The sequence below is a fragment of the Peromyscus maniculatus genome, chromosome 8 (assembly GCF_049852395.1).
Source record: "Peromyscus maniculatus bairdii isolate BWxNUB_F1_BW_parent chromosome 8, HU_Pman_BW_mat_3.1, whole genome shotgun sequence".
Lineage (NCBI taxonomy): Eukaryota > Metazoa > Chordata > Mammalia > Rodentia > Cricetidae > Peromyscus > Peromyscus maniculatus.
In genome coordinates this window covers 85914307-85937996 of record NC_134859.1, presented here as the reverse complement: position 1 = coordinate 85937996, position 23690 = coordinate 85914307, and the positions used below count along the sequence as shown (strand labels likewise).

Genomic DNA, 23690 nt, shown 5'->3' with positions numbered 1-23690 from the left:
TCTTTGGTGACAGGAGGGAACAGGATATCCAGCCCTCTACTCCTGGCTGGGGCTCCTGCTGTATTAGTCAGAGCCATCTTCCCCTGCACCCCTCCCCACAAAGGGCTGGAGGGGGTCCTGCCGCCCCCCTCCCCCACCTCATCCCCCAAGGCTCAGGCTCCATGGCAACGGCCACGCAGACAAGGAGGCGTCTGTCAGCGTCATTTATCTCTGACATCATCAATCACTGGTCACCACGGCAACACCCATGATTCAACACAAGAGGGTCTCTCCCTGCCCAGCCCTCCCTCTGTCCCTCCCTTCATCAGGGCCTCAGCTGGGCCGAAACTGGAAACCCCTGTTCCTCCCGGATCTGAGAAGCCCAATTCTCTTCCAGCTCCGAGTTCCAGGCTTATCCAGACAATGGCTTCAGGGGTCCTAGGGCAGCCCCCCGCCCCCCATCACATACATACCAACTTCACACCCTCTGAAGTTCAGGCCCCTCCCCTAAGATACACAAGGGACTGGGGTATGCTACCGAGCCACACCCCAAAGTCAAGCAGAGCCCAGGAGAAAGGTATCCTGGGGGTAGGCACCCATGCACAAGCATGCAGGCACACAACCAGACTTGCTGATGGGATGGCTCTGTGCATTCTGTGCTGAAATACAGAGACAGAGCCCGCCCGACTCACAGACAGGTTCGTGTAGTTATCTACAAAGCACCCTCCTCAACTAGAAGCCTGCCGACTACAGCACACATGTTCCCACATGTGCACACAGGCGCCCAAGCATCCCCACCCCCGGCCCTCAGAAGCACTGCAGGCCCCGCACTGGGCGGGGCCTGGCCGCTGGCCCCAGGACACTCACACTCCTTGGACATGCCCACTTCGAAGCATTTCTGCAGCCGGCAGTACTGGCACCGGTTCCGGGTCACCTTGTTGATGATACAGTTCTTGTCTCGGTGACACGTATACACCATGTTCTTCTGGATGCTGCGTCGGAAGAAGCCCTGGGTATGGAGGGAAGGGAGTCAGGGTATCCACACCCACAGTGGGAGCGGCCCAGCTGCTACCCCCAAGCTTTGGCCATGGCCTTCCTAAGAAGGCAGAGGAAGCGGAGCCGACTCTCCTGAAAGGAAACTCTTTGAGAGAACCCAGGCTGGTCTCTATCCCGCAGGCTGGTCCAGAGTCTTCCCTAACCTCCATCTCTGTACCCCGACTCATCTCTTTCAAAGAAAAGGTCTCGGGGCTGAGTCTGGGATCGGACATACAAGTCTGGAGACGGGAGAAGAGGTGCCTGGGACTCAGGAAACATCAAGAAAAACAGCAGGCGGAAGCTAGGTGTGGTGGCGCACACCTTTAATCCTAGCACTTGGGAGGCAGAGGCAAGTGGATCTCTGTGAGTTCGAGTGCACCCTGGTTTACATAGAGAGTTCCAGGACAGCCAGGGCTGCATAATAGAGAGAGAGCCTGTCTCGAAAGACCAAAAGAAGACAGCTGGAGGAAGCTGAGAAGGGCCCGTGTACACAGCCATGCACACTCGGGAGGCTGAGAAAGGGCCGTGTGCACATTCATGCACAGTTGTGAGGCTGAGAAGGGGCCGTGTGCACAGTCATGCACACTCGGGAGGCTGAGAAGGGGCCGTGTGCACAGTCATGCACACTCATGAGGCTGAGAAAGGACTATGCACACTCAAGTCACTAACACCTGTGAGCAAGACAACAAGACATTCACCAGCTAGACATGCACACTGTCACAGAAAAGCCAGGCTGTCCAGGGTTCTTCAGTACAAGTTAAGTCAGCATAGAAACAGAGTGACTAGGCAGCAACAGGACAAAGCAGACGTGACCAGCACACACATGGAGTCGTACACTACCCTTGACCTTGATCTCACACCTGGGGATGGCTATTCCAGGCTGAGATTCCAGGGCCACGAGCCCCCAGTACTGAGGATGTAGTACAGATTCTAGGCCTTTATCTCTGAAGGAAGAAACTGAAGCAGAGGCCCTGCTATTAGGTAGGGAAGACGTCCGGACCAGAGCAGCCAGGAAGGTTCAGCCACACGCGTGCCTAGAGACCAGCGTGACTAAGAAAGCAGGAAACCCAGCGGCCACTAGGGAGCCCACAGCCTGGGCACCTGGAGGGAGCCAAGGCAGGGGTGTCTGCTACTAGCTGTCTCGTGCAAGGAGGCCATAGAAGGCTTCAGGCACGGCCGCTGGGGGCAGACCTCCTGGGTCCCCAGCCAAGAGCCAGGAAGCAGCCAGCTCACCATGGCAACCTGGGCAACGGTGTCAGGGCCAGTGTACACCCTGCCAGCCCGAGGATAGAGACAAGGAGAGCAATGGCATGAGGAGGCTGCTCATTTACGGAGAAGGTCTCGCTGTCGACGGCTCCCTCCCCCACAGTTGCTGACGAAGCAAAAGTGGGCGGCTTTGGTTAACACCCCTGCCAACTGCACACCGAGGACACAACCGTGGGGGTGTCCTATGTATCTCCCCAAGACTGTCCCCCACGCCGCCCTCCACTCACCTTGCAGCCCTCACAGGCGCTGACCCCATAATGGTAGCCCGAGGACTTGTCCTGACAGACGAAGCAAGGCTTGTAGATGCGGGGCAGGGGGGGTGGCGAGGGGGGGCTGGGTACTATCTCTTCGGAACTGCTGCTCTGGGTCTCGATGGCTGGAAGAGAAGAAGGAGAGTTAGAGACCCAGGTCGCTAACCTCAGCACCCCTGCCCACCCTGTCCGTAGGAATCCCAACCTCGCCACCAAGGGCAAGAGTCAAAGCCTGATGGTCTCTGCAAATTTGGTCCTTGCCAGCCAGACAGCGGAAGGAACTGACAGTTAAATATCCAGACCCCATGGCTCCTATGTCCCCAGGACGCACCTTCAATTCCAGATTTCGCACATGCACACACATGCACGCACGCACACATGCATGCACGTGCACACACATATGTGCACACAGCTATAATTGGAGGGTGAGGGAATGAGGTTGATTTCAAGGCCCTAATACAAACAGCACCCTAGCCAGGGCTCCCCCAAGTTCAGAAGGAGTTAAAGCTTAGTGAAGAGGGAGGGAAGGACAGACTGAAAGCAGAGGAAACAGAGGTCAACAGGATATTCAAAGCTGGCCACTCCCTGGCCCCTTCTGCTTCCGCTCTCCCTCCCTCCAACGGCAGCTAGAGCCCCTCCCCCACCCAAACAATCCCCTGGCTAAGGTGGGGTCCCAGGCTGCACACAGGAAGACTCAGATGCTGGGGCAAAGCAGGAGAGTACTCCCCGAGAGACAGGGGGAACCTCCTGGAGACAGTGAGAAGAGTCCCCATGGCCCCTGGAAGCCTATCACTTTGGATGCCCCGTGTCTGTGGGGAGACAGTGTGACAAAAAAGGGTCTGTTCCTATCAATGCTCTGTCTGTCTGGCCTAAATACTACGTCCGGGTTACTACCCCCCCCCCCCCCCGCTGTTATTCAGCTCCAAGAGGGCAGCCAGGAGGGGTGACCTAGCCGGCAGAGACAGTCCACCCGAGCAAAAGCTCTGTGCCTGGCTCCGTGCCCACCAGCCCAGACAGAACATGGCTACTTGGGTGAGAGCTGTGCCCAGAGCCTAGGCCACTGGCGATACGGCAGGACAGGTAACGCGAACAGAGACTATCCCAGATTCCCAGAAGGCCCTCCAGCATCCTCCTCTGTCACATCCATTTCTACGGAGTCAAGGATGGATAAGAATCTGCTTCCCCGGCTACTCGAGCGTCCCACCTAACAACTCCATCTGTGTCCCAGTAAGTGCACGGAGGTGTCCACGGTTCCTGTGCCCAAGCATTTAACAGCCTGTGCTATGTCATGTTATCACTGGCTCCTGTGGCTGCAAAGCCCAGGCAGAGAGGTAGGACATTTGGGGACACTGGAGCCTGGCTGCATACTGCCACCCTCCCTTGTTACCTACAAACTTACCAGGAACTACGCCAATGGTCTTGGCAGGGCTTTTCCTGGCTCCTACTTGGGCCTGGACAGCAGCCTGACCAACCAGCATTTCTGTAACCCATGTCCCCTTCCCTAACCAGAGACCATCCTGCAGGAAAAGGACTCATCGATGCCCACACCCCGGTGAGGTGTAGACCGACCTGCAGCAATCCGCTCCTCATACCTACACAGAACTGCCCTGCCCTGGCTCTTCACCCCACTTCCTTCTCGGGAGGCCTGACAAGCAAATCAAACGGGCAGGGAGGCCTGAGAACAGCTGCTGGGGGGCGGGGTTGGGGGGCCTGGGTGAGGCCAGGAGGCAAAGGGGCGAGCCACAAAGGAACCCTTTGTCGCGCTAACTTTTTCCAAGACGTAAAAGCAGTAACAATAGACAATCCAGACTTAGGGGGGCGTCAAGGACAAGCGGGGGGCTGGCCTCCAGTCCTGGTCAGCATTCCAACAAGCACAGGAAGAAGGCATTGACCTCCCCTTCCCTCTTCCTAACCCACCCTTTGCCCTGGACCTGCCCACCTCCCCCCACCCCCCAGTCCCAACCTCCAAACTGAGCCAAACTGGAGGGAAAGGAGGCCTGAAGAAGATCTGGGGTTCAGGGCCGAGAGGAGGGAGGCAGGCAGGCACAGGGGAGAGAGAAAGAGAGAGAGAGAGAGAGAGAGAGAGAGAGAGAGAGAGAGAGAGAGAACGAACCAGGGTGAAGAGCAAAAGGCCAAGGACAGACCAGAGAGGCAAAGGCTCAGAGAAATCTAGAGTTAAGGCAAAGTCCAGAAAGTTGTTTATGGAGATTAAAGAGCTGAGCTTTTTAAATTTGTGTTTGGCAAGATGCTGGACGTGACCCTAGGAGGGGTGGGGGCTGGGTGAGGCCTCTTTTCAAACCACCCCCAGCAGCTGGCTGGTGGGTGACCTCAGAGGCTGCCTGCACCCCGCCCTCACCTGTCACCCAAGTAACTCAACTCTGGGGTTTCCAGCTCTGCGTTTTTAATTCAAATCCCAAGGCCCAAATCTCCCCCCTCCCCAGGCCTCCAGCCAGCAGCCTAGGGAGGCCAGTGTCAAGATCAAGCGGTGAGGGTGGGTCTTCTCGGTCTCTGCTGAGTTAGGACACAGCTACAGTGCAGCGTGAGCAGGTGTGTGTGGGGGTGGGGATGGGCACTACTACCTTGGCCTGGCCCCACCCCACCAGCCACCCTCCCTTGAGGCCCCAGCCCACAAATCTCTCCACTTCCTGCAGAAAGGCTGGGGCTGGAGAAGGACCAGACCTCAGCTCAAAGTTCCAGCGAGCAGCCAAGGGCTGGCAACGGCCCAGGAAGCCGGGCGGGCGTCCTCTCCCGCCGCCGCCGCCACCGCTGCCAGGGTGCCCCTCCCCAGCTCCCCTCCTGGGCGGGCGCACACGGCGCGGGTCCCCACGCCCCAGAGCCGTTCGCAGGCTCGCGCAAGGGGCCAGTTTCCTGAAGGAGATCAGCAGGAAATCAGCTGGGCCCCTGGCCAGCGGCTCCCCTCCCAATCCAGCTGGCGCCCTCTCTGCAGCAGCACCCCCCTCCCCCAGCCCCGAGGGAGAGACGGGGAGGGGGCGTGGAGCCGCTCTGTACTGCCTTTTCTCCTCAAGGGGAGAGGGCGAGGGTGGCCCTGGGTGCAGCAGGGCCCGAAAGCTCAATGCAAGGCCCCAACTTGAGCGGTCGGTCGGTCGATGATAAGCATCTCTCCCATCCCCCCCCCCACTACGGGCATCCACGTGCTTCACATTCTTGGACGTCTGGAAGCGGGTGGAGGCGTGAGCTGCAGAAACTGGTGGGGGACAGATGGGGAGCCACATCCTGTGCACCCCTTGTCCTCTAGTGTACTGAAATGGGGGCCGTGGGAGGAAAGCCAAGTCCTCAAGGCCTTGCCGTACCCAGCAGGTCTCCACCCACAGCCCACCTGCTCTCTTCCCTCGGTGGGCGCAGGCCAGGGGGTGGTGGTATTCTCCAAGACATCTATCTGGAGGTGACTCCGGGCACCGGTCTCCATACACCAAAAGGCTCCACAAGCGGAGGCCCAGTGGTCACCCCGACTCCAGGTCCTTACCCAGGACGGCAGAGCAACTCAACAGCCTCCGTGAAGAGGGAAGGCTGGTGAACACAAACACAGCTCTACTCAGGCCCCACCGTTATCCCAGAGCAGGCAGGCTCTGTGTGCACACGGGTCTCCACTTCCCCATGTCCAGTGGCTGGAGAACGGAGGGGACAAGGAGGATCCCCAGTGGGCTGTCTCTACTAGCCTCCTTCCCAAGAAGAGCTCAGCTGTCCTTAGAGGGCTGGAGGAGGAGACCCCAGGAGCTGAGGCCCCTACCTTCCCCCAGTGCAATGGAAAGGGGAGCCTGGGGTTCAGCCCAATTATTCCCCCCAATGGCGGCTCCTTCTTACAGGGCTGGGATAATGGGAAGGGTCCTGATGCTACTTTTCGCCATTTTTTTTTTCCCCAAAGCCAAGGGTTACCCACCCCTCCTAGCCTAAAACCTAACAGCTGATTCTGCCTTCGAGGCAGAGGTCAGGGGGCAGGACAATAGGAAAGGCCCAAAGAAGAGGTGTCTCTGCAAGGGCTGTCATTGCTGTGGGTGGGCAAATCCTTTTCTACTCCAGCCTTCCCCAAAACGCTAAGGCCGGTGGTTCTCAGCCTTCCTAATTCACAACCCGTTCATACAGTTCCTCACGTGGTGGTGACCCCCAACCATAACATTATTTCCTTTGCCACTGTTCTGAATCGTAACATAAATGATATCTGGTATGAGACCCCTGTGAAAGGGCCGCTGGACCCCCCCCCAAGGGGTCATGACCCACGGGTTGAGAAAACCTGTGGTAGGCCTGAAGCGACCCCATCTTCCATTGCTCCCTGGCCTGCAGAAGGGTGGCAGCGGGTACGGGAAGGTGGAGGAGCCTCCTGGGAAGAGCTGTTCCCATGGCAGAGTGGGAGACGAAACCTGAGCCATCTAACGACATCCCTACCATCTAAGGCACACCACCTCACAGCTGGGCATAAACACGCCCAGGTGTGCACCCTGGGGCATGCGCACAGGTCCTGGGTGTGAACAGCACCCGAGCCTGAACCCAACTGAACCAGAGAGGGTGCTCAGCTGCCAGGACATCAAGGTTCACCTCAGCTGTCCCTCTTAACAGCACAAAGCCGGGCCCTATTCCCCTAGACAGGGTAACAAAAGGACCCATGAGGGGTGGAGATGCGTTCTCAACGCCAGAGGACCCCTCCTCTTGGTCCTTAAAAACCAAATATCCCCTAGGAACAAGCGGGATGAAAATTAAGAGAATCCTTCACACCAGCTTCTTCCCCGGTCCCCAGCTTTTAAGTGCGCCCCGCCAGCCAGGTGGCCGGGGCCGGACCTGCCCCTAAGATGGACTAGTTGCCTCTCAAAGTGTAAGGGGTGCCCAGGCCAGCAACCGTCTGCTGAAGTCCCCTTCAGACACACCCCACTATCAACACCATAGACCGTCCCCTACCACCCGCTACAGGGAGTCAAGGGCAGGGGCGAGGGACGACAGGTCTCCGTGGGCTTTGACAGGGGTGGGGTCTGGGGAGGTGGCCCCTCCTCTTCGGAACAGACAAGCCCACAGCCAGGACCTTTACCCCACCCTCCAGCAGGCTGTGGAGCTATGGGATCCTTAACCAAGAAGATGGAAATGGGGGGCCAGAGGCTGGGATTTCATGTCTCCGGGAGAAGGAACGCTCCAAGTTACTGAGCCCTAACCATGGTGGCGCGCCAGGGTCACTGGGTGGAGGGCCAACTGTCCAGCTAGGACAACCGAGTTACAGCGAGACAGACGGAGAGAAAGTGAGGGGTAGAGAGGCCCCCGCCGCCACCCGCACCCCAGCTCCTACGGTAGCACAGTAGTGGAGACCGGTACGTACAGTGGTTTGAGCCATTCCAAAGCGGAGTCTGGAGCGGAGTGGAGTAGGGACCCGGAGCAGGGAGCCCCTTCTCTGGGAGCAAACAGGCCCGGTTCTGGTTATAAAAGTCCACCACTAGGAAGGGGTTAGGGGCGGGGGCGAGCCCCCCGACTTCCACACTCTCGTACATCTTGCCCCACGAAGGCCGGAGGTCCCGGAGGGGAAGTCCTGCACGCGGCTCCCGTCACTCCGCCGGAGGCGCCATCCCCGCGGAGCGGCCGGGGGGCAAAGGGACAAGTCCCCTCGCCCCAACGGGCGGCCCCGCGGTGGGGCGCCCTGCCCAGCACTGCCCGCGCCTGAGTCCGCAGGTCGCTCGGCCGGTCCCAGGTGAAAAGCGGGAAGTTGCGCGGGTCGGAGGAGGTCCCTCGGCGCTCGCTCGAAGTGGAACGCCCGGCGGCCCGAGAACTGGAGGCTCCGGTGTCCCAGGCAGAGTCCAGCGGTTCCCCAAGTCTGCTGGCCTGGGGCGGGATCGGGGCGGAGACGGGGGTCACCGAGCACTTCCTTCTGCCGGCCAGAGCTCCCGGGCTTCTCCGCGGCTTCGATTCCGGGTACGGGTGGGGGAACCCCGTGCGGCCCCGCCTCCGCCGGCCCGGCGGCGGGCCGCTTGCTGGGTCTCCGGTGTGCGCGCCGCCCCCCACCCCAAGCCCGCGCGCCCCTTCTCTGGGATCCCAGCCCCTCGCCTCCGCCCCGCCCTGGCCAGGCGCCGCCCCTGGCTTAACCCTTTCCCTGCGGGTCGGGCTGCAGAGAACGAGATGCAGGCAAGCGAGGGCCAGAAGGCGGCATGTGGACCGCGAGCGAGGGAGCCTCGGAGTGGGAGCAGAGGCGGGAAATGAGCCGAGCACGGAGCCAGGCTGCGTATGGAGAGCGGTGTGCACCAGGAGGCATGACCGAAGACTGGAGGGGATCCTCCCCATCCCAGTTCCGGCTCCCAGCCTCCCTAGTACTTCTGGTCAATCCCCGGCCATCGATGTTGCAGCGGGGAGGTGGGGGTGGTCCCGGTGTCCTCCCCCTAAAAACACACCCCCCACCCAGCCCCGGCTTCATTTGCCTAATGCAATGCGGCTGAACTCTAGCTGAACTCGCCTGGCGGCGCCTCACCTCCTAGTGACCCACCCACCGCTGCCCGTGACATCACCCGCTCGCCATCCCGCCCTCGAGGCTCGCCCACCGGCCACCTTCTCGGCCCGGTCCGGCCCCAGACTCCGAACACGCGGGCAGTGGGCACAGAGCCCAGGTGCAGGTGGCCCAGCGTTAGAGCCACCAATGTGGCGTGCTGGGTGTCCTGGGTATGACATTGTGCAGCTCGGGCGCTGTGTCGGAATGAGACACCCAGCTTGTGTCACTGTCTGTGACATCATGTGAGACTCCGGCTGCCAGCTCGCCCGCCGGAATCCGACGCTGCAGAACTGAGCTGTTAGCACAAACACAAGCGGGGAGCTCTCCTCCCACACTCTGCGTGCTTCCGGCGAGCAAAGCTCCGCCCAGGGTGTCTCCCAGCCCGGGAACTGGGATGGGCCAGCCCAGGACAGATAAAAGGAGACACTGACTGGTGCTTTCCAGCTGACCACTTCCTCCCTAGGATGTTTCTTCCGTGGAAGAAACCGCCTAGGTTAGGCAGGTCCCTAGAAAGAAGGGATACGCAAAGACTAGGGTATCCTATTATCCTGCGAGGGATAAGAATACACAGGTTAACCTCGAAGCCAGGTCTTGTCCATTCGTGGATGTCCAAAGGTCCTCACGCTTGTACATCAAGCTCTTTAACAAATGAGCTATCCCCTGCTCAAAGTCAGGTTCTTCAAGTATGGTGCCACTTACTTCCTACATCAACTCCAAGAACCTATACAGACAGGTCCGGAGGTACAAGCCTATTATCCCAGATACAGCCCGAGATAGGGGGGGGGGGTCACAAAGTCAAGGCCAGCCTGGGTTACATACAGAGTGAATCAACATCTTGTGAAACAACACAGAGAAAAGGTGTCTCCAATTTTTAAAGAGTTAAAAAATGAAAGAGCTTGGGGGCGGGGGGGGGGGGGGGCGGGCTGGAGGAGTAGCCATGTGGATAGAACAGCACCGCATACATGCTATCATCCCAACGCTGGGCAGGTGGAGGCGAGAGAATCAGAGGTTCTAGGGTTGCCGTAACCCTAACCTCTAACCACCTAACCGTAATCCCAGCACTTGGGAGGCAGAGGCAGGGGGATCTCTGAGTCCAAGTCCTGGACTGCAGAAGGAGTTCCAGGACAGCCAGAGCTATACAGTGAGACCCTGTCTCAAAAACCAAAAAGAAGTTCTAGGGTTATCTTTGGCTACTTTCAGCAAGTTTGAGGCCAGCCTTAGATACACGAGACCTGTCAGAAATACACTGGAGATGTAGCTCAGTGGCAGGATGTTGTCTGGCATGCCCCAAACCCTAGGTTCAATCCCTAGTCCTGTTCTGGGAAGAGGGGAGGCCTTTTCTTTTTTCCTTTTTAAAGACTTATTTATTATGTATACAGTGTTCTGCCTGCATGTGTCCTTGCAGGCCAGAAGAGGGCATCAGATCTCATTACAGATGGTTGTGAGGCACCATGTGGTTGCTGGGAATTGAACTCAGGACCTCAGGTAAAGCAGCCAGTTCTCTTAACTGCTGAGCCATCTCTCCAGCCCTGAGGAGAGGCTTTATAAATGAATAGAGGGAACTCTGCCACCAAAGCTCATGTGTGCCCACCAAACCAGGCCAACTCAAGGTAAAGTGTACTTCCTGAGTGCCTTCTATATGGCTGTCCTGGTGAGCAGGCCCTTAAAAGACTTTATGAAGAGACAGAAAACAGGCAAATAATTACATCCTCACAAATACGTTTCTGTACACACACACTGCAAGGCAGTAAGTGATATCATGACAACAAACATAGTGTGCTCTTAAGTTCAAAGGTCAGGGAAGAACTCAAGGCAGAGACCTAAAGAAAGTTCAGAGTCAGGTAAAGAAAAGCAACAATGAGAGGTGATGGCTGTGCAAAAAGACCAGCAAGGGTGGATAACAAAATCCCAGAGGAGGGGGTACACAGAACCAGGCCGCAGAGTAGGCTCAGGCCAGCCCAGACCAGACGGGCTTGCAGACCTGAAGCCACAGAAAGGCTCTAAGTAGAGGAGAGGCAAGCCCCCGCTGCAGTGTAAAAAGACCTTTGGGTTATGAAGAATGAGTTGCAAGAGGACAAGAACGTCCAGTCAGAGGTCAGCTATGATGGCGCACGCCTTTAATCCCAGCACTCTGGAGAGAGAGGCAGCTGGGTCTCTGAATTCAAGGCCAGCCTGGTCTACAGAACAAGTTCCAGGACAGCCAGGACTACACAGAAAATCCTGTCCTGAAAAACCAAAAGAGATTAAAAAGGACATCACGGTAATCCAAACAGCAGACAAGGTGGGCCTAAGTAGCCGTGGTAACAGAGGATGATGGACTCACGAGGTACTTTCAAATAAGCTCTCATTTATTGGGTGTGTATATGCATTCCACAGCATGTGTCTGGATGTCAGAGGACAACGTCCAAGGGTATGGCAGTGCACATCTTCAATCCCAGCACTTAGGAGGCAGAGGATAATGGATTTCTGTGAATTCCGGGCCAGCCAGGGATATACAGTGTGACCCAAAAAGAGGTGTGTGTCGGGGGGGGGGGCGGGGGGAAGGACACTGGAAAGATAGCTCAGCAGTTAAAATTAGTGGCTGTTCTTCCAGAGGGCCATGGTTCGATTCCCAGCATCCACATGATGGCTTACAACGATTCCTAATTCCAGTTCTGGGTGATCTAAAACCTAAAATCCTCCTCTGTCCTCTGAGGGTGCCAGGCACACACATGGTAGGCAGACATGTATGAATACAAAATACCCATACACATAAAATAAAGTTGTATCTTTTTAGAGAGAGAGAGAGAGAGAGAGAGAGAGAGAGAGAGAGAGAGAGAGAGAGAGAGATTTTAGGAACTGGTTTTCTTTCACCATGTGGGTCCCCAGGATCAAACTCTGACTGTAAAGCTTGGTGGTCAGTGCCTTAACCCAGGAGTCGCCTCCCTGGCCCTCACAAGAAATGTGAAAAGTAGAAGCAATGTGGGGGAGCTGGAGGGGGAGTAGGTAATATCCAGTGTACAGTTTTTGGGGTCCTGATGGGGGATGCAAGGCCTCCCTATGTAATGGAGGCTGGCCTTTAACTCCACTCCAATCTCCTGTTTCAGCCTTTTATTGCCGGGATTACAGACCCACCCTCCACCATACCTAGCTGTGATGTGGACCTGCGATAACAAGGTTCCTAAGAAGACAGAAAGGCCACTGCCCCAGGGCAGAAGGCTGTGAGACACCTGAGAGGGCAGGGGCTTGCACATGAGTGCTGGGGTCCACTTGAAGGTGGGGTCCAGTGAGGTGCTGGCATGGACGCTCTCCATATCTTTCTGCTCACTAATGTAGCTCCTGGCACCAGTGATGTGGCAGACTCTGTGCTCACAGCTGCAAGGTGCTAAGGGGACCTGACACTGTCCCTCATGATCAAGCAAACATCTTCCAGATAACTGGTACCCAATATAGAAACCAGGGGGAAGTAACTTCATGGTAGAGAGACGAGACAGAGAGAACGAGCCACAGAACGAGACATTCAAAGGAAGGAGAAGAATGCCATGAGAAAGGGGACATCTGAGATGAATTCTGGGAAGAGGCCATGTTAAGATCCCTAGCTTTAAAAAAAAACAAAATAACCTCCCTTGAAGGATGAACAGGATTTCCGAAGCTAGACAGAAAAGCTGGGGTGAGGCGTCTGCTCTGGCAGCCATGAGGTCGAGATGCAGGTCAAGGAGGAACGCAGTGTCCTGGGGCAGTGAGGGAGGGAGGGAGGCTCTGGCTTGCAGCAGGGGCTGGGACACTGGGTGGCGGCTGCCTGCGGGCTGTGGCCTCATTGCTGCTCAGTCTCATCTCCCATCCCCAGCTCCCTCAGGGCTTTGTGCTGCTCAAGCCCTTAGCAGGTGTGGGCTGGATCCTCACTACCACCACCTCCACCCCCAGCCTGTGCCAAGCAGGGCTCCCTCCTCTGCCCACCCCCATCCGGAAGGGACAACAGACAGGAGAACATGAGGCCGAGTGCCAGACTAGACATCAGGTCCTAATACAGGGCAGCCATCCCTGAGACAATGCCCAGCTCCGCCCTCCCCTGTCCTCACCGCTCTTCAAGGTACTTGAAGCTAGCTACTGGAGGCCATGCCCGGCAAGCAGGTCACTGTGGCCTCACAGCAAGCAGTCTGCCAGAGGCAGATCGGAAGGGCAAAAAGACTCAGAGAAAGGTTGAGTGGCCTGCCCAAGGCTGCACAGGAAGAACTGATCAGAAAGACTTTTGTCCATGAACAAGTAGGGGAGCGGTATGAGCCTTCAGGCTGCTGCCGTTTTCAGCAACTTGGGGTCCAGCTGTGCAGGGGAGAACCTGGATTGCTAATGCTCCCAGGGCTAAGGGACCCCCAGTCTATCCGAAGGAAGAAGGCACTGTCCTAACATCATTTGGAGAAGGTTCCCATTTCCTGTCTTGGGATCTGATCCTATTGCCCCGCCCCCAACACACACACACACACACACACACACACACACACACACACACACACACACACACACATCCAAAGGCAGCCCTGAACCTCACTGGCACAGGCCCATGGCACACACCCCATGGCAAGAGGCTGGCCACAGGCCCTGACTGGCCTAAGAGGAAGACGGGCTTCCTCCCCTGTATCCCCTCCCCAAATCCATGCTGGCATCCTACCCTGAGAGAGCCTGTCCATTTATCCCTCCTGGGAGATAAACAGTGAGGTGCTCCATTTTCAATGAAAACCCCGGATGAAGGTGTTTGGGCTGACTGCATTTTGGACCCCAAGAAAGGCACAGCGAGGTAGCGCCCGTCTCCGAGGTCCCCGAGGTCCCCGAGGTCCCCGAGGCTGTCCTCCTTATTGTCCTGGGAAGAGCAACAGCAGAGCACGGGATGGGGAGAAAAGCGCACCCCCTCCTTCCTAGGCCTGGGCTCTGGGAAGACAGGGAGGAGGAGGAGGAGACCACATCCCCACATCTCGATAAGTACCCAGCCAACATGTGGAAGGAAAATCTGTAGCCACTCTGTCAGGTTCCTGTCCCAACTCTTCTATTGATTGCTTCTAACTTCCCTGCCGCCCTCCCCCCTCCCCCCAAACTGCAACAAAATATGAATCAGAACTACGGCTTTTACACTGTGTTCCCAGAGTCTGTCTGGGGATGGGAGGCGGCGGCTGCTCATGCTCTCGCTGGGCTGCGAGAGGGCAGAGAGGGGTGAGTGGGGGTGTGAACAGATTGTATCCACAGCTTCCAGGGCAGGATGGAGATTTTTTTCCCTGGGCCTCTTATCTTTCTCTCCAGTCCTCAAATCCAAAACACAGAAGGAGGCAGGAGTGTGTGTGTGTGTGTGTGTGGGGGGGGGGGTCCTTCCCTGCGCCCCCTACTGGGAGAAGTCAGAGGCAGGGTCTCCAGCAACCAGGACAAGATTCAACAACACGGAGGTCCCTATACTCTTCCCAAGCCCCAGAGTGTCCCCTACAGTCTCCTTCTAAACCTGCCTGTCTGGATGGTGGGAAACAGACCCGCTTTATAGCTCCCAGGATAGTTCTACCACACAGTGATCACTCATCAGCTTCTACCTTCCTCTGTCTGCGAGTGCAAGGTGCCTCTCCAGGAACAGTCCAGGTGCAGGTTTGTTTTGGTTTGGTTTTTTCAAGACAAGGTTTCTCTGTGTAGTTTTGGTGCCTGTCCTGGATTTTGCTCTGTAGACCAGGCTGGCCTCAAACTCACGGAGAGCCACCTGGCTCTGCCTCCCGAGTGCTGGGACTAAAGGCGTGCACCACCACCTCCACCGCCGCCGCCACCACCGCCTGGCAGATGAAAGTTTTGAAGGCACAGATAGAGTCCTGACCCACAGTAGGTGCTCAGCAGCCTCCCACTCTACCAGGTCACATGCCGGGCACACACCAAGTGTATATGCACTCCCTGGATGTGCCGAGCCTAACTTGGCCCTCTTAGGGATCTGGTAAGGCCCCTGTGTTACAGAGGAGGAAACATGCCGAGAGATCACCCTAGAAGTGATACGATGTCCAAGCTTTTAACCTCGAAGCCCAAGGAGTTCCAAGGGTGCGTAAAAAGACAAGGTCCACCGTGTGTCCTCAGGCCGGGAAACACAAGAATGTTCGAGATAGTGTTCCTCTTTTCCCAAACACAAGCAGAAAGAAGGTCACACACACCCCCCTTAGGCCCTTAAACCAGGACACCTCTGCCCTAAAATCATGCCCCCAGCCACCCCCAGACACAGTCCCAGCATACAGACTGACATTCCCCTCCCAGCTCTGGATTTGATGCTCTTCAAACACACTGAATTCTAGAATCCTCTCATCCCATACACACAAGCCATTAATCCCCCTTTTCAACATATTCAGCCTTGACCCCCCTGCCCCCCAAAACCACAACCCTGACCCTCCTCACACTGCACACACAAGCCTAAGCCTCCACAGTAAACACACCAAAGAGCCAAAGCACCACAGGGAAAGGAGTCCGGTGCTATCTCTGGGGCCTCCACCCTGGTTCCCTAGGAGACTAGCCTCGCCAGAGTGACCTGAAGAGGCCTTCGTCCTCCCACGGGTCACCTGCTCTCTGCAGAGTTCACGCAAGATACCTAAGGTGCAACCTAGCAGGAGGACCGGGAAGGGGAGGCCATCGGGACACTCTGTGATGCTGCGGGACTGGGGCAGGGAGCCTGGGAGGTGACCAGGGTGTGTCAGCACGTGGCTGGCTCCACGCAGACATGGAAGAAAAGCCACGGCTTCCCACCTGCTTCCCAGGAACTGCCTGACCCCTGTCCTAGTCCCAAGGAGAGGCTTAAGGTGGAAAAGTCGTAGCTGTTTCCAGGCACCCAGAGCTCTGCAGAAGGGGGTGGGAAGGCCTGGCTGTCTCAGACCCAAGGCCAGGCCTCGGGTCCCTGGTCCTAGAAGGTGCTGGAGGCTGGGGCGTAGTAGGGAGGAAGAGATGTTGTTGTTTACTACGAGAGGAGGAGGGGTGGGAAACCCACAAGCTCACGGAGGAGGGGGGCAGGAAGAGGGTATTGCCTAACCTGGGTGGAGAAAGCCAAAGGAGGCTGCCATTTGCCCGAAATACGGGCACCCCACCCTGGGAGTAGGTTACCAGGGTGGGGGCTCTCCCCACCCACCTCTAAGAAAGAGGAAGGAGCCTGCAACACTCAGGGGGAGGGCAGTGAGTTTACTTTGTCTCTCCACAGGGCTCAGATCCCAAATCCCCTTGCAGCCCCCCTCCAGTGAGTCTGTCTGTCCAGCCCCTCATTACCATCACATGGAGATGGACAAGTACTTCACAGGGGCCAGCTTGCAGGAACCCTTTCCTGGGAGAAAGTATAATTCTCCCAGCTCCTAGGATGGGTGACAAGAGGAACTCTTGCTCCCTTCAAATGCAGGGAGCTTTGTTTTGTTTTGTTTGTTTTTTCGAAACAGGGTTTATCTGTGTAATCCTAGCTAGCCTGGAACTTGCTCTGTAGACCAGGCTGGCCTTGAATTCAGAGAGGCACCTGCTTCTGCCTCCAGAGTGCTGAGATTAAAGGCGTGTCCCCGAGTCCCCCACGCCCGCCCCGGCCCGCACCAGACTGCAGGTAGTATTTTTACACAATGCCCAAATGCCCAGCAACCCTGTTCGCCCCATCAGCACAGACGAGAGCCACCAGAACAGAACGCGGTTCTCAGCCTCCCCTGTGTAAGGTGGAAAGAAGAAAAGGGGGAAATGTGAAGGCCTGAGGGGCAGCCAGCAGGGGGAAACTGAGGCAGCACCTGTCTGCTTCCTAGCCCCACAGCATAAGGGACTGGAGACTTAAAGGAACATGGTCATAGACTATCTGCTCCTGAAGGCTGGTGGGGCTTGGGGGGGGGCGGGGAACGGGGGGGGGGGGGCCGCTGCGACAAAGCCAGAGGCAGCGATCCAGGAAGCAGCGGTGGCTGTGGGCAGACGGCCAGTTGTGGGCAGTGAGGCGCCCAGCCAGAGCCTGCCCCAGGGACAAAGAGACTCCCTGGCTCTGAGGAGAGAGTGCTGCCCCCACACCAAGAAGGGGGCACTGACCCAGCCCCAGCCGGGCACACAGGGCAGTGGTGCCAGGCAGGGTGCTTAGTCCCTGCCAACCAGGAGAGGTGGGACACGTTTCCCAGGTCAGCAGCTGACCAGCCAGCCGGCCAGCCAGCCAGCCAGCCATGGCCTGCTCTCCTGCTTTCTACCCCCTCCTGCCCCAGGCCAGGCCCAGCTCCCTCCTCCTAGGCCCTGGCCTGGAGCCCAGCTGGGCCCTGGGGGCCAGAGTTACTGTAAGCGGCCTGGCAGGCCCCAAGCCTGGACTCTGCCAGCTGGCCACAGACACTGCCACCTCCCACTACCTGGCTTGGCCAGCTAGGGAAGGGTACTGAGACCCCCGCCCAGCCAACTGGTGACCCTGGTGGCCGAGGGTAGAGACAGAAAACACGGCCCCTGCCAAGCCTGTGCATGTGTCCAGGGCCAGAGTCCAGGCAGAAAGCCCCCACAGAGTCCCTCCCTGTCCTTCTGGGGGCGGGGGAGTTGGCAGGGGGAGGGCAAGGGTTCCAGCTGTGCTGAGCAGCCCTGGGCTGTCTCTGGAAGCCCTTTCCTCAGAGCACTGGAAGGGGGTGGGGTGAAGGTGGGGTTCACTCTCACTGTGGAGAGCGCCTTTTCCACCACGGAAGGCTGAGAGGTTTGTTTATCCACCGGCCCCTCCGCATCCATGCCTCCCTCCTCAGAGCTATTTATAAGGCCCTCAACAGCGCAGCACCAGGAACACAGGGGACAAAGAGGGACAACGACATAGGAAAGAACAAGATGGTCTCATCTCTCCTCCACCACCCCCGACATCAGACCACCACTGATTGGCTAGCAGCGGTGGGGCCATCTTCAAGCTCCCTGCCACATGCACACAATGGCCCCCCTAAGTCTAGACAAGACCTCTGTCACTCACTGCGGCTCCAGCAGAACAGATGTGTCCAGGAAGCCACATCCTGAGGCCTTGCCCCCCCTCCACGCTCCCCGCCCCCCCACGCCTCCCCTCCTAGACTTACTGGCTGGGGATGGTGTGCTGTATCCACTAACTGGAAGCTGGTGCTGGAGACTGGTGAGGGCGCTTGGAGGGGAGAGTCCACCCAACATGGGGGGGAAGAAGAAGGCGTAGGGGGGCACCGGGTACCCATTGAGGTGCCCGCCCCCAGGTGTCGGGCAGGAACTGCTATTGCTGGCCATACCAAGCGGTCCCAGTCACGGCAGGCAGACAGTCTGGCAGGCAGCTGGGATGGGCTTCATGCGGTCTCTCCTCCTCCGGGCATGGGGCCTGGCCCCGGAGGGGGTTTGGGTGGTCAGCCCACCCCCACCCCCTTCTGTCCCTGGAGCTGCAGTCCAAAGTTAGCGAGTTAATTTCAGCCTTCAGGAGCCCCCTCCCCAGCCAGGGGCCAGGTGGACTGGGGGAATGGCCCAAGAGTCGAGTCGATATCCTGTGGTTTAAGCAGTTCTGTGAGAAGAAGACACTTTCGTAGGAAGGTCCAGAGCTGGTCTTCAGGGTGTCAAAAAGGATGCCACTCCCAGAAGGGCCCCAGCTAGGCAGCTGGGGGGTGGCATGTCCTGTGGCGCTGCAGAAAGAGGAAAGACAGGTAAGTGGGCACCGAGCAGGCGCACGGGATTCCCCACGGTGCTCCCCAACCTGGGCAGCCAGAGATTTTTCCTGTGGCACCCAGCTGAGCAGACACCTGGCACCATGCCCGGCTGGCAGGGCCAGCCTAGGACCAGGGCCCAGACACTGTTGGGGGTGTCAGGATAGCAGACTGGGAATTATAGGGACAGGGCCCAGAGTATGGGAGGGCCTCTCACCCAGAATGTTCGAGAAAGGGTCCACTTAGTGCCACCCCAAAGATCAGTGCAGCTGAGGCAGGCAGCTGGCCCTCCTTCCCCCAGTGTGGGTTACCTGAGGTCAAGATACAGAGAACGTGTGCTGGCAGGGAGGGGGAGAAGCCGCTTCCCCAAAGTGTTGGCACTTCTCAGAAAAATGACTCCTAAGTGGGGGGGGGGCTCTCACACCACTTCCCCCCTAAACCCAAGACCCAGCACCCCAGATCAGTACATCCCTCCTTTGAGGAGGAGGCCCAATTCCATAGACACTCAGGGAAATGGATCTCCAGGTCTCCTAGGCAACATCTCCAATACCGAACAGTCCAGGTGGCCCTGGGAAGCCCAGCTGGCCCTGGGGAGCTCTAAGTCAGGAAGGCAAGGCTTGCCCAGGATGGAAGTCCCTGCCCCCAGCTGGCAGCCAGAGAGACTGAGTTCAGACTTCATCATACTTGCATCTGCAAGAGCGAGACACAGGGGATGGATGAGGTGGGAAGTGGACAGGACACGCAGGACCGGATGCCCCTCTCAGCAGAGTGCACACAGATCCGCACCCTCGCTGAACAGCTGAGGCCAGAGGGCACACACAGGTAACACCTTGGGGCAGACACACAGCCGTGACGTACGGGTCCCGGGACGCGGCCAGATAGGCAGCGGCAAAGCGGAAGGGAAAACGGAGAAACAGAGCTAAGGATTCTTCAAATCCGTTTGAGTGTAGATTATACACATGTAGGGGGACATGTGTTGAAAATAAACATGTATGTATATATCATACATATACATATGAGAGAAGAGACACAAAAATAATCACAGTCAATCAAAACCAGCTCTTACTTCCTTTGGTCTCCCGGTCAGGTGCTGCTCCCAAGAAGACTCCTAAATGTCTAACACACTAGGATGGCTGTGACCAGGCAACATGGCCTAGGGATGTGGATCTGTTGGCAAATGGCTTGCTATGCAAGCATCAGGACCTGATGAGGATACCAAGCAACCCTGTGAACAGCCAGGCACGGCGTCACACACCTGCAGTCTGTCTCAGCGCTGGAGGGGCAGAGCCGGGGACCCCTGACGTTTGCCAGCCTAACTGAAGCAGCGCGGTCCAGGTTCGCTCCAAGACCCTTTCTCAAAAACTAAGATGGGGAGCTATTGAGAAAAGACACCCAGGCAGGCATGATGGCGAACGCCTTTAATCCCAGGACTCGGGAGGCAGAGGCAGGTGGATCTCTGTGAGTTCAAGGCCAGCCTGGTGTACAGAGCAAGTTCCAGGACTGCCAAGGCTGTTACTCAGAGAAACCCTGTCTTAAAAATCCAGAAGGGGGGGGGGCACCCAACACTGGCCTCTGGCCCCCACATATACACACATGTACTTGTGCACACATACAAGTCAGATAAGAAGTACTGGTTGAGAATATGCAGAAATGAATCCGCACACGGCTGGTGGAAGTATCGAACACTGCAACCGCTCTGCAGAACAGCTGAGCAGTTCCTCAAAATCTTACACGCGGCACTAGCACACTTAGCAAGTCCGCTCCTAGGTATCTACCCGAGAAACAAGACAATGAAGTCATGCACACACGCACGCACAAAAAGGTTTGTGTGTCCGTGTTCAGAGCAGGGTCACAGGTCAAAAGTGAGCCATGAAACCGACCCAAAGGTCTAAAATGGTGGATCCCCGAACACACCAGAGGAGTTCTGTGCAAAAAAAAAAAAAAGAGAGAGAGAGAACGAAGAACTGACAGACACACAAACATGGCCCAACCTGGAGGACAATACAGTTGCCAAAGAGCATCGTTGTGTGACTCGACTTCTAAGAACGTCCAGGAGAAGCAGCTCTGTATGCATAGATTTGTGGTTAGCAGGAACTGGGGTGTGAATTTGAGGGAAATGAGAAGTGACTGCTAATGGGTATGGGAACTTTTGGGGGTGGTGAAAATGTCTTAAAGTCAGTGGTGGTGGTGGCCGCACGACTCTATAAACCTGTGAAGACCATGCGACTGTACGCTCTCTGTCTTTCTGGCCCTCGCTCACTAAACCTCTCAGGCTGGCACTGAACTTGCAATCTTTCTGTCTCCCCTTCCAGAGGGCTGAGATTATAGGTCTACACCACCCATGCTGGGCTTAAACTGTATACTTTAATGGGTACATTTTTGTGGTAAGTGAGTTAATATATCAGTAAAGCTCTTTAAAAGGAAAAAAAAAAATAGAGCTACAGAGAGCTAAAATAAGAATTGTCCCTTTCCTCCAGGCATGGTGGCACACGCATTTAATCCCGGCACTCAGGAGGCAGAGGGAAGTGGATCTCTGTGAGTTCAAGGCCAGCCTGGTCTACAGAGTGAGTTCCAGGACAGCCAGGGCTGTTACACAAGAGAAACCCTGTCTCGGGGAGGTGGGGGGGAGAAGAACTGTCTCTTTCCAACATTCCCCCTCCACCCCTACTCCCCAAACTTAGGACATACCAGGTTCCAAGCTCCAAGCCCCAGGCTTAAACCTGGAGACTGGAGGATGCATATATAAGCAGCATTTGGCTGGGGACCAGGAGAATGAGGGGGGGGGGGGGATTCTTGCCAAGGCCACTGTGGAAGAGCAGCACTGTGTCCTCTGAGACTGCCCCAGCCTGCATCTTCTGAGGAAGGCAGAAAGGGGGACAGGAAGTGGCCACAGAAGCAACAGCTGCCAGCGGAGTGAAATCTGCACTGTGCTCACGACCATGATCTCTACCATAACTCATCACACCAACCACTGGGCCTCACTCCTGATTGACGTGTCTCCTTCCCTTCATGGACTGATGACTGATGACAGAGAAAAAACCAGGGGGGCTCTACCTACTCTGTTCCCCGTCTCCTGTGGGATCCCATGCAACAGGAACATGGGCTGAGAGAGCCAGGCTAAGGAGGAGAAGGAGGAGGAGGGCTGGTTGACGTCATCAACAAGTGTCTACACTCGGACCCTCATACAGATAGCCCACACGCTTGCAGAAACTCACACATGCAAGCCTACAGAGAACATCTGGGTGGTCAAGGGCATGGCATCTCTCCACATCTGGCCCCAGCCACTGTGAGTACAGTTCAGGGCTTGTGTACATGGGCTCCTGGATACACTCGCAGAAGACACACAACTGTGGCCTTGCAGTCTCCAAGGTGCACGTTCTGTTCCCAGGCTTCACACAGCCTGGCTTATCCGTGGACCTGCTTCTCATGCTAGGAGATGCTCCAAGATCCTCCCTGTGGGCCGACCCCGAAACTGTGGCCCCCAACATCAATCGACATGTACCAGGATTCCCCAACCCTCAGGTGGACTCATGTCTACACAGAGGCTTACCTCCCTACAGGTGAGGCCTAGGAGGCAGCTGATCAAAGAGAGGCCACCAGAGCCACAGCTGAACCCAGAAAGCTGCTCACTACAAACCCCAGGCATCCTGACCTTACTTTGGGGGTAGGGGGGTGACACCTGGCTCAGACTTTTCGAGGCCCAGTCTTTCACATTCTAGAATCCAGCTTTGCCCACACAGAATACCAACGGTATCTACCTTAGAACGAATGCCTCAGGTCTCTTCCCGGAAGAGGTGTGTGTTACCCAAACACACACCTCTGGGGGAAAGTCTGGAAGGTGGAAGAGCCCTCCACTAGCCTAACCCAGCTGGGCCTACACACTTCAAAGTTGTTCAGCTCCCTGAGGGAAGAGGGAGGGCCTCTCCGATGAGGGTGGGGACAAAGGTCACAGAAATGGGCCAAGGGCCAGGCTACCCGGGGGACAGGGGTAGGCAGGGGCAGAGATGGGGAGGCGGAGCTTCCAAGGTCCTTCGGGAGCCATGATCCTCACAGAGGTGCCTGCACCCTGGCCCCTCGTACCCAGGCCAGAGGATTTAAACCAGCACCAGAGAGTGAAAACAAGCCACCCACACCTCACCCCTGCCCTCTGCCAGCGAGAGAAAAACCACAGGCCTGTACCTCCAATCCACTGCGCCCAGCAGAAAAAGGGGTGAGAGGCAAGAGGGCCGCCAGCCATGCGCCCCTTCTTACTGGGCTCTTTAATCCCTAAAAGGTATCGTGATCAGCTGGCACCTTCAGACACCCCCACACACCCCCCACACACACACTCCATGCACATCACTCCAGAGCCACTTTATGGAAAAAAAAAAAAAAAAAAAAAAAAAGGTGAGAGCCGCGGCAGCCATGAAGATGGAAGAGAAAACCCCAAAGCGTCCAATCTCAGCTCTGCCACTCTGGGTGACCTTAGGCAAGTGGCTTAACCTCTCTAAGCATGTTTACTTGCCTGGGAACTGTCTCCCTTGATAAACGAGCTCCTGGAAGGCACCTAGCACTGCCTGGTGCAGGGAAGGCACTTATGTCTCCCTCCCCGCATCTCTCACCCTCACCTGGGGTCCCTGGGGTCCCTGGGGTCCCTGGGCTCTCTGCCTCGCCCCAACCAGGGCCAGCCTCTGTGGACAGGGCTAGCAGGGAACAGTACCCATTTTTCTAGATCTGCTTCCTCCCAGACGGAGGGGAGGGTTGTGGGGAGAGGGATATCTGGGGTGTGGGCAGAGGCCTGACCACAACGCTTTCCCAAATTCCCTTCTTGTATTTCACAAACCAAAAAAGGGAAATCTTTGGATTTGGGGAGGGAAGAGAAATAGACCATTTCCTCCCGTGTCCTGGGGAGAGAGAACTTAGAGGCCCCCAAACCTAGCAGAGCCGCCTCCCAGGCCTCCCTTTTTCATTCATCCCCTCCACTCTGTGCTCCTTCAAAAAGAGGGTTCCCCAGGGACAGAAGTCAAGCAGTTCCGTTTCATTCGTATTCTCTGAGACAGGGTCTGCCGCCCGAGCTGGCCTCAAACTAGCTGACGACCCTCAGTTTCTGATTCT

The 23690-nt window shown here is 56.9% G+C and overlaps 1 protein-coding gene across 6 annotated transcripts in view; it reads right to left on the bottom strand.

Annotated features, from left to right (window-relative positions):
• The window catches only part of Rara (retinoic acid receptor alpha), a 46573-nt gene that overhangs the window by 5893 nt on the left and 16990 nt on the right, over positions 1-23690 (bottom strand). For 4 of the 6 annotated variants that reach the window (XM_016006986.3, XM_076543335.1, XM_006971815.4 and 1 more), the window contains 3 exons: positions 18015-18575; positions 2508-2656; positions 847-988 (listed from right to left, as the gene is read on the bottom strand). In XM_016006986.3, the coding sequence (XP_015862472.1) occupies positions 847-988; positions 2508-2656; positions 18015-18192 (469 nt within the window). In that variant the 5' untranslated portion in view covers positions 18193-18575. Of the gene's footprint in view, positions 1-846; positions 989-2507; positions 2657-7848; positions 8525-9062; positions 9396-18014; positions 18576-23690 lie in introns of those variants that run through there. The other 2 variants (XM_006971816.4, XM_076543336.1) reach the window with 2 other exon arrangements.